Genomic DNA, 10,704 nt, shown 5'->3' with positions numbered 1-10,704 from the left:
ATCCATCCATCCATCCATCCATCCATCCATCCATCCATGCATCCATGCATCCATGCATCCATCGTGTCAAGCACACTTGAGCTCCCTCACTTCTCAGGAGTGTTCTGGCTGGACTTCATCCACGGCAGGTCCGTGTGTTCTTTTGGCAGTTTCAACGGTACTCTCAATCTTCTTTGCCAGTGCCCTAGTACAGAGCCGCAGTCTGTGGTGGTTCTGACCCACAGCCCCCCATGTACCACAGAAGGAAAACGCTGCGGGGTCCTGCACAGCCTCACAGTCGCTACTGTGCCTGAGCCCCGTGTTGCAGTCACTAAAATTCTTCTGTGAAAACCATTTGATTCTTAGCATTTGATTGTAGTTCTAGTACAAGATGCCAGGTGTGTATATGATGAATTAGGGGGCCTGAAGCCAAAAAAGGTTGTCGAGTAAGCATTGGACTGTTAGTTCAGTGGTTCAAACCCACGAGCCACTCTGAGGGAGAGAGATGAGGCTCTTGGCTCCTGTGAAGATTCACACAGCCTTAATGACAGTGGGTTTGGATTTCTGGTTTGGCAGTACAGGGGGATAAGTGTTGGGCAGCTAAATGCCAAGGTCACCTGTTCAACCCCACCAGCTGCCACTCAGGAGAGGGATGAGGCTGTGTATGCCTGTAAAGATTAGCAGTCTCATGGACCCCACAGGAGCAGCCTGACTGTCCAGTAGAGCTGCTATGCATCACAGTGGACGCGGTGGCAGTGGCTTGGTTCAGGTTGGTATGTGTGGAATTAGGGCACCAGCTCCAGTTTGTGTTCTTTGAAGAAAAGTCCAGACTTTTCTTTGGCTGGTTGGTAATAGAGGTGCTAACATTTCCATTAGGGTTGTGGATTTTGAGCAGGCTTGTTCTCGGGCGGGGGGGGGAGGTGGTGAACTGTCCCACCTCAATGGCCGGATCCCCCATTCCCCGCAGGTCCCTGGGACTTTTCTGTGGGAGCCTTTGTCTGGGGCCCTCTGTACTCAGGGGAGACCCTTCCCTCAATCTCTCCACTCCCCAAACTGATACTTTGCCACAGTCTCCCTCAGGGTCTCCAGGACAGACAGGGCTCGCCCAGTGTGCCAAGTGAGGTCACTGTCACCTGCGTCAGGGAGGACAGGCTTTCTGTTCCTGTAAAGGGCTACTCTCAGAAACCCACGGGGGGGCAGCTCTCCCCTGACCTGCAGGGTCGCCGTGAGTCAGCATCAACTCACCGGCAGTGAGCGGCGTGGAGGGAGGAGGAAGGGGCAAAGACTCCAAGTCCAGGTGAGGGGAGGGATTGTCCCCAGCTTGGACGGTGGCCTGTGCCCCTCACCTTTCCTCCCATATCTTTTCCTCCCCTATGCCAGCTGCTGCCTCCTAGGCCCCGGAACCAGCCACCCAGTCTAGTAGTCATGGACTGGTACAGCTGTTACTGGGGCCACAGTGGGGGGCTGTAGTAAACTCAGTTACTCTCAAGTGGGGAGGCAAGGTGAACTCGGGGTGCTGGCTCTCAAGGAAGGCTGCCTCTGACCTCCCCGCGGTAACCTCCCTGTGGCCTGGTAACTGTCTTCCCTTATCTCGGCTCTTTGATACCTCAAAGGCTTAACATAGCCTGCATCAGTAGGGCTTTTTACATAACCACCCACCTCCCAGCGGGATTAGGACCACTGGTGTCAGAGGTTAGGATGTACAGATTGTATTTTGGGGTGACGCACAGTTCGGGCTGGACCTGCCCTTACCCTGCTGCCTGGCAGGGCCAGCTTTGTGGCCTCATTTCTGGAACCTTGAGCTACATGCTCGGCCTGGCCTATTGCATGGCGGTCATGTTTCTTGCTCACATGGGGGTGATCTCTTACTCTTGAGTCGTCCATTCTCCTAGGGAGAGTTCTTGCTTCCTCCTGTTCCCTGTTGGTGAAGTCATCCAGCATTTAACAGGCTGTGTGCAGGCCGGTGGTCGGAGTCCTGTCCAGTTCTCTGAGATCCTCCCTCTTGTCGGAAGGGCTGCCGCCCCCTTCTCTGCTGAGCCCCTGGTCCTGAGCTCCATCCTGTATCTTTCTGCCACGCTCCCAGGTGGGACTCGGGCCATCTGAAAGGTGTCTCTGATGACCACTTGTCGTGAAAAGCCCCCCACGGCGGTTTCACCCCCAAGACCAGATCTTTAGGAGGTTGACCCACGTTCTGGCTTCAGCTGACTTCTGTTTCTCTGCATAATCCCACCTCATGCTGGGTCCTCAGGCGCCTGAACTTGAGCCTTTGCTTTATAACAGCCCTTCTGCCCATGACTGTGCTTCTTGCCCGCCTCCTGGACCCCACTGGCCTTCATGAGAGTCCCTTGCAATTGGCTCAGTGTCGGCCTGGGGTCAAGGTGGTGCAGAAGTGGGGAAGGACTCAGCTGTTGATTAGAGGGGCCCTGACCTTGGCCTGAGGCACACCGCCTGGCTCACCAGAAATCTGGCCTTTTTGGTGAGTGCTTGTGACTCCAATCTGGGTGCTTCTTTGTGCCCCCCCAGTGAGCTGGGGACATGTCACCCTTGCCACCCCATCTCCTCCAGACACCGCCCTCTCATCCCAAGGAGCCCTGCAGACTCCATTCCCAAATAAAACGGTTGTTCTGGGAGACTCCGAAGGCAGAAAGTGTTGCTAATCCCCCGAGGACTTTGCTCTCATTATGGGGAGGCTGAAAGGAGCTCATTTCTGGAGGAGGGGCAGTGAAAAGGAGGACGGCCCCCCACGAGATGGATTGACGCAGTGGCTGCAGCAAGGGGCTCCAGCAACAATTGTGAGGGTGGCATGGGCGGTGCAGGACGGGGCGGCATTGTGTCCCGCTGTGCGTGGGGGAGGGGGGGTGTAAGTCTGAGCAGACTTGATGGTACCTCACCGCAGTAGAAGCTGGTCTCCTCTGCGCCTGCTTGGTTGCCGGAACTTTCTAGAGCAAGCTGCCCCTGGGCTTGTGTCCATCCAGGGGTTTTATTTAAGGTTCTTACGGTTTTTAGGTGTCAGGCCATGTTACTAAGCTTTTCAAAATTACAGATACCTTGGTTTTTAATTCTAAGAGACTTGGAGTACCAATGGGCGAGCGGGTGGCGCTGTTGGGCAAGCTTGGATGGTTCAGACCTACCAGCCACCCGCACAGGTGGACAACCCTCTATGAGGGTCCATGTGATTAGGCCTCGATTGTTGGCGGTGGGTGCTTTTCATACAAGGCTATGGGGCGGTGCTGTCGGGGCAGCATTGGGCTGCTGACGGCGAGGTTGGTGGAACTGACCCTCCAGCCAGTGAGGCTGCCGGCTTTCTCAGCGATGTTCCAGCCTCAAACCCTGGCCGGGGTTGACTCGGTGGCTGTGGGTTGTGGGTGTTTGGGTGCTTTACACACATAGCCAACTGTAACCGGTGTCTGCTCTTGCTCTCTTCCAGGGCAGTCCAATGGACCCGATGGTGATGAAGAGGCCGCAGTTGTACGGGATGGGCAGTAGCCCTCACTCGCAGCCCCAGCAGAGCAGCCCCTACCCTGGCGGGTCCTATGGGCCCCCCGGCCCCCAGCGGTACCCCATTGGCCTCCAAGGCCGCACCCCAGGGGCCATGGCAGGGATGCAGTTCCCTCAGCAGCAGGTTTGTGGAAGTTTTCATTGCTTTTTGCTTGGGTAACGCTTTTGTGTTGGCCTTTGACTTTCTACTTGAGGTTGTTACTGAGAGGATGAGTGGGGACATCACCCGTTTTCTGCTGCCCTTTCCTGCCCACTGTTTCTTAAAATCATCACCGGGACCTTTCTCATTCAGTTTTTTTAAGCTGGGGAGACACCGTCTTTAGAACCAATACTTGTTTGGTAGAAGGCCCATGTGAATGAACTGTATTTGGCAGTTGGACTGGGCTGGGCACCTGCAACAAGGTGTGTGTGAATGTCAGGTGTGACGTGAACGTGACTTTCAGACCCCGCGGTTTGTGTCACACCCTGGGATGTGTCAGCTGGAGCTGGAAACACGGGCACTCTGGGTGGGAGGGTCAGGTCGTCGCAAGGTCTGTCCATCAGTTTAAGACAAAAGTTATTTTGCTTTCATCCTGTAATGTATTGATTCGTTTATACCTCTTGACAAAGGTTCCTATATTTCATATCAGAGAGGCACTGTGTGTGGTTTTCATGGATCTTGCATGTTTACTTAAAACAAATGAGAGGAGACTTTTTTGATGCTCTGAACAGCAAGTTCCAGTCAGTGCCTCCTCTTTCTCAGGAATGAGGTAGTTGGGGTAACCCCACCTTTGACCTTGCACCTCCAGGCCCTGAGGCTTTTGAGAGCACCTGTCCTTGTGAGTTGGTGTGAGGAAGCACACACGGAATTTGGAAAAGATATTGGCTTGAGGCCCATTGAGTAGGTATCCCATGGAGGCCGATTGGACCGTAGGTTTAGCCTTGTGGGCTTGCCTCAGGCCTGGCAGACAAACCTCTGCTGGTCTCCAAACACGCTTCTCATCATAGCACGTTCTCCACCCTTCCTGGTCTCTGTAAGGGGAGAAGTTCTTTCTCATACTTTACCTGAGGCATAGCTAGCTGTGCCCCAAACTTCATGCGTATGCTGCCTCTGAGCCATTTCTTCCAGAGACCAAATGGCATCTGGCCTTTGTGTCCTTGCTTCTAGTCTTTGATATTTTTATTGCAAGACGAAGGTGGGAAAAGACCGCAGTAGCTTGGCCTTTGAACTCTTCTAGCTGCTGATTTCCCGAAACAGCCCCGTGCAGGCTCCCCCCCTCCCCCCATCAACAAGTCCTCACAAACACCCACATGCCCCTCCTCTCAGTTCTAGGGCAAGTACACCCTTACTTGAGGGCCCAGAAGGAGTGTGGTCTTGCCCTTGTAGCAGTGGTTCTCCACCTTCCTGATGCCACGACCCTTTAGTACAGCCCCTCATGTGGCGGTGACCCCCACCCATAAAATTATTTTCATTGCTACTTCATCACTGTCATATTGCTACTGTTTGAATCCGGTGACTCCTGTGAAAGGGTCCTTTGACCCCCAAAGGGGTCTTGATCCACAGGTTGAGAAACGCTGTTTTAGAGAGTTCTGCAAGATCCCCCTGCCACGGGAGCTGAGTAGAAGGTGGGACCAGTGTGAGAAGAAGGGTGCTCACCGGTCCTCATTTACCACCCTCCTGCTCCTCCCTTTTCCCTGATGGAAAATGGGAAAACCCAGCACTGTGGGCCCCTTTACTGTAATTTGGGTTTTCTCTAAATGAGCTGAAGTCTTCCCAGAGGTTTGGGACATTGGCTTGATGGAAGCCAAGCAAACAGAGGGGACGTGTGGAGAAGACAACACAGAGAAAACATCTGTGTGGTATGTTCTCCCCCAAATGTGTGAGGCCGGGGAGCAGAGGACGTGGACACACGCGTGATCACACGGGCTGTTGGTCCCCGTGTTCCTCACCTCCTGGCTCTGTTCCATCTCATGGCCGGGTAGACTTGAGATCCCGTCGTCGCTCCTGGGTTTCTTGGGAAGGACAACAGGACAACATTTTTTCAACGAAGATTTTTCCGATGAGATCTTTCACTGCTCACCAGAAGAGATGCCCAGCTCTAATTGAGCCCTGATCCTTCTGATCATGAAAGGAAAGTGGCTTCTTTGGTGAGACTCCGCAGTGCTGGCTGTAGTCTCCATACCGTCTTCGTCAGAATCAAAGATTTAAAATAATCCAAGCGATTGCCTTTCCCCACTTCCGTTAGCCAGAAGGCAGCTGTGGGAACTGTGGCATTTTGTCTCCAAGTTCGAAGGCTAACATGGGCACGCATGCATTTTCCAGCATCCTAAAGGAGGGGGGTAGACGGGTCTGAAAGCACCAAATTCATGGGTACCTAGTGGATATCATTTTAAATTGGGACGGGGGCAGTTAAAATTTTGAGTAAACGTTATTAGCGCTTATACACTGGGTTCACTGGCTCTAGTCTGTGCTCTGTGTGAGAAAGAGGCTTTCCGCTCCGATAAGGATCGGCAGCCCGGTAACCCACAGGGCCGTTCTACCCTGTCCGTCTCGACTCAGTGACAGGGAGTTTGGTTTTGGAGGGAGTTGTGTTCTTGGTTAAGAATTACCAGCGTTGCTTTCTTTGCTTAAGGTTTGGATACTTAGAAATTTGTCCCTACGCAAGGTTCCGGCCCAGCGATTGGCTGCTGGCTGCACCCTGCATCTGCTGGCATCCGTGTGATTGGCTGAGCTTTGTTTGCTTTCCAGCTTCTGAAGTTCTTCGGGGAGAAGAAAGAGGTTGAGCGATGATTGGGACATTGGGTTTTTGTTGGGTGGCCATCACCACCTAGGCATGCCTCGGCTTTGGACGGCCTCCAAAGCTGCCTGTGTTTGGTTTGTGAACCTCTAATGAGTTGAATCCAGCTCATCTAGTGTCACTCATAGACTTCCGCAAAGGATTAGGTTGCAGGAATTCCTGTTTGTAAATTAAGTTGCCCACTCACCAGCTGAGTGGTAAGTTGTCTTTGGCTCAGGGGTCACAGTTGGGTTCTTGGCCTGTGTTCCACTCCTGTGACATGAATTTTCAATGAGCATCCTTTCCCCAGAACTGCAGCATTGGTCTGAAATCGTAGTGGGCAGAGGTACAGCCTACCTGTTCTGCCTCTTGCCAGGGAGAAGGAACCATTCTTCGAGGGTTTGATTTGAGCCTTAGCCTTGCGAATCTTGATTTGGATGGCGATGATTTTGGTTTAGAAACGTATTGGGTCTTGGAAGCATGATGTGATAGCTGTACATCATTTTGGTCTTTATTACCTAGAGCGAGGTTTGTAACCTTCCCCAGATCATCAGGCAGATACACGGCTAAACAGATTAGATTTGCACGGTGCCCTCAAAATCGAGTTCACTTGGGTGTGATTGAACCAAGAGGGGGAATGCATCGTCTTCCTCTGTGGAAAAGGTTCTGCCCGGGGCGCCTGACTCTCAGACCTCGCGGTGCTTAACTGAAGCCCAGGGGGTACTGACTCAGAAGATGGACATGCCATCTTTTAGGGCCCTAGAAACTCACTCTTTCTGAGGTTTTCGGGTTTTGCTGTGTTTTGAACAGAAAAGACACCACGGTATTGTTGGCAGCATCACGTTCTGGTGAGCGATCGTGGTCTTTCGTTATCCACGCCCTCGCTGACCCCAAGTGTGCAGTGAACCTGCAAGCCCCGGGCTACGTGGCCCTTGAAACTAAGGCGTATTGACTCGCGCCCGGCGAATCTAGCTGGAGTTGTCTGAGTGGCCCCCAAGTTACTGGGTTGATGGTGCGACTTTGCTTGACGCAGCTGTTTGTATAAGCGGATGCCTGTTGGAATTACAAAACCGGTGAAGGGACAAGAAGGCAGCATTGTGGGGGCCTCCTCAATGGCACTGCCTCCTCTGGCTGGTCTTTCAAAACATCTCCGGCCTCTTGGAGATCTTTATGAGCGCAGGTTCATCCACGCGGCGGCGGAATGAGGCATCCTGCTGGGTGGCGCAGCAGGTTAAGTGTTGGCCAGGCAGCCTGCTTCCTTGAAGGTTTGCAGAGGGGCAGTCTGCTCTGCCTTGCAGGGTCCCCGTTGGAGCCAGTGCCCCGGCATTGGGTGGTGGTTGTGGTGCCAAAAGATGAGGTGGAGGCTAGTTAGTTGTGTGGGTGTGTCCCCTGAGCCGACTGCCTGCACTCGAAGGAAAACAGACGGGCTCTTTTGAAGAGGACTTGACCAGTCAAGAGGCGCTCTCATCCCGGCTGAAGCGGCTGCTTGTCAGCAGCATCTGCTGGCATTGCTCCGGCGTGCTTTTTGAGTTACTGTATTTATTTCCGAAGGCAGGCATTGCCCTTGGTACCATCTCCACAGCCGAAACACTTCTCCCAATGCCCATGTTTATTTTGGCAGCAGATGTTTCCAGAAGGAGACAAACAATGACAATTGTTTGGCCAAAACAAATGTTGTCTGCGGGGTTCGTGAGATGCCAGGCAATCTGTAGGATTCCCACCTGGGCTACTTCACGCTGCCAGCCTCTTCCGGAGGAAATGTTTGCTCGTTGGCAATGTGGTTAAATTCCTGTTTTGAGAGCACTTGAGCAGTATCTCTGAAAAATAAGGATGAACCGGACGGGGACTGACAGTGGTTAAAGTTGAAACATCCCAGAGTTCTTTGAGCTCTGAAAGAGATGGTTGGGTGTGGGGGCCACTTCTCCATGAGGAAGCGGGCGTGGATCCTTTGTTTTCTTTGTGGACATTGACATGGTTCTAGGTGGCCTGTAGTTCTTAGACAGCATAGACAGTGCCTGTTCTCTGCTGGTGGCTTGCACTGCCGTGCATATATGTGAATAGTGTTTCTGTTTACACTTGGCTCCCTGAGCCCTAAATATAAACCTGTTAGAACAACAAAGAGCCCTCAGCCCATTGTCGTTGAGCCACTTCCAGTTCAGGGCAGAGTAGAACTGCTCCCTGGGGTTTCCAAGTTTGGAATCTTCATGCGGGTGCATTCAAACCCCAGCTTCTCCGTTAGCAGGCACACACTTGAACTACTGCATGATCGGGGTTCCCGTGAATGCATTAAACCCACCACCCGTCAGGCTGATTCCAACTCATAGCAACCTTATCCATGTAGGGTTTCTAAGGCTGTAAATCTTTACAGGAGCAGATGGGTTTGAACTGCCAACCTTCTATTCCTAAGGTTTCTGCTCCCGTGTTGTGGGATGAGAGGGGAAAGTGGGACCGTGCAGGGAAGTGGCTGCCCAGCATCTGCTTTTCGCTTGGAGGAGTCAGGCGCTAATACCTCTATTCACTCAAAAGACGCATCACACTGGGCAGATCAGTTGCACAAGATCTCTTTAAAGCAGTGGTTCTCCACCCCTTTGGGGGGTTGAACGACCCTTTCATAGGGGTCGCCCAATTCATAACAGTAGCAAAATTACATATATGAAGTAGCAATGAAAATAATATGATGGTTGGGGCGCGGGGGGTGGTGGGGGGGTGGGGGGCACCACAACATGAGGAACTGTATGAAAGGGTTGCAGGATTAGGGAGGCTGAGAACCACTGTCTTTAAAGTCTTGAAGAGCAAGGATCCACTTAGAGGGCTGAGCAGCACCTGACCCTGTGAAAGCTGGACGTCCAGTCAGGAAGACGGGAGAAGAGTGCACGTCTTTGAGGGATGATGCCGATGATGCTGGTGGCGAGCATCGGCAGTATCACCAACTGCCGGAGACGACACCAGTTGGTCTTGGAAGATGTCCAGCCAGAATGCACCTCAGAAGCAGGGACAGGGAGACTCCGAGTGCTCACGGACTCTGGGCAAGCTGTAAGGCGAGAACAGCCCCTGGAGGAGGCTGTCAGAAAGGGAAAGCCCGGCCATGAGAGGGATGGACACGGCGGCTGCAACAGTGGCCTGGGCAGTGTTCGGGCTGCTGGGAGCCAGAACCTCCCTGACCGACCGGACCTAACAACGGTGCGTTCACTAGCGACGCCCAGGGTGACCCTGGTGTGTGAGTGAGAGCAGGCGGGCATTTCAAACAGCGTCTGTGTGCCGACTGCATCCTAGTGTCGTGAAACGTACCCCAATGGTCTGATCCCTTAGTGCCTGGGCTGACTCAGCCACCGCTCGCCACAGCACATTGGTGTTGAAAACACATGTATTCAGCACGTATTTCACATACAAACCTGTCTTTCCGTGTATACGGGAGCCCTGGTGGCGTGGTGGTGACGCTGGGCTGCTGTCCGGTAGGCCAGCACTTTTAACCACCAGTCCCCTCCTCCTGAGAAAGGCAGGGCTTTCTGTACTTCCATAGAGGTCTACAGCCTTGGAAGCCCAGAGGGGTGGTTCTGCTCTGCCCTACAAGGTCACTGTGAGTTGGCATGGGCTCAATGGCAGTGATTTTTTTTTTTTTTTTGGTTCATGGAAATGGATACGCAGACAGGGAAATAAATAATAAAAAGAAGACGGACAGTTTGGTTAGTAAAATAGTGAAGAGCTTTGGGATTCCGTCAGACGGTTTGCAACAATTTCGCACATTTGCTCGGGCACCTGGAAAGCTTGCAGCCCCTTCAGCAGATTGCCACTCTGCGAGCAGGGTGGCACTGACGGTCAGCCCACAGACTGCGTTTTTCCTCACAGCCCTGCTTCCAAGGAGATGGCAGATGCTGCTGGCCCTGATGCCGCAGTTCCCCGTATGTAGAGGGTTGTACTGTGAACATGTTTTTGAGAAGAATTTGTACAGGTGGGATTGTCTAGTCACGCCTTAACGTTTACATCTCTGGACTCCCGGACTGGCTTTATTTGCTTTGGTAAAATTGTCGTTGGATATGAGCACTTTGGCACATTCAGCGGGACTTTCTTAGTCATGTGTTAGAGCTCATGTTTCACATGAAATCTTTTGGTTTTTTCCCTAAACGTGAGACAAGACCAGGCGTTACACCCGAAAGTTCATTGTAAAAATGTGTGATGAGTTCTTGTGTCCCTGGGTACTGGTGCGTCTGTTGTCTCTGGACATGCGCGTGGTTCCAGGTGTCCTCACGGTTCTAGATCTCCGGTGGTGCCTGCTCTCTGCTGGCAGCCTGCAGTGTTTGCCACGCATCTAAGAGGGTGTATTAGTCTAGGTACTATGGAGAAACAAATCCACAGCGACTCATGTATAGAGAGAGTTTTATGTAAAGAAAACGTGCATCACGAAAACAGCCCAACCCAATGCTGCCCAAGCCCACAAGTCCAACATTAACCCATTAACCCAACACCAGTCCAC

At 52.6% G+C, this 10,704-nt stretch overlaps 1 protein-coding gene across 1 annotated transcript in view; it reads left to right on the top strand.

The window, feature by feature from the left end:
• Positions 1-3,397: 3,397 nt before the first annotated feature.
• Positions 3,398-10,704, top strand: part of ARID1B (AT-rich interaction domain 1B) — a 379,095-nt gene continuing 371,788 nt past the window's right edge. Inside the window, exon 1 of the mRNA XM_045294542.1 lies at positions 3,398-3,601. Coding sequence (XP_045150477.1) covers positions 3,416-3,601 — 186 coding nt within the window. The 5' untranslated portion in view covers positions 3,398-3,415. The remainder of the gene's footprint in view (positions 3,602-10,704) is intronic.

The sequence above is a fragment of the Echinops telfairi genome, unplaced genomic scaffold, assembly GCF_000313985.2.
Source record: "Echinops telfairi isolate 266 unplaced genomic scaffold, ASM31398v2 ScPeMD7_3533;HRSCAF=4204_0, whole genome shotgun sequence".
Lineage (NCBI taxonomy): Eukaryota > Metazoa > Chordata > Mammalia > Afrosoricida > Tenrecidae > Echinops > Echinops telfairi.
The sequence above is the reverse complement of the archived record's forward strand: the minus strand, read 5'-3'. Positions and strand labels throughout refer to the sequence as shown.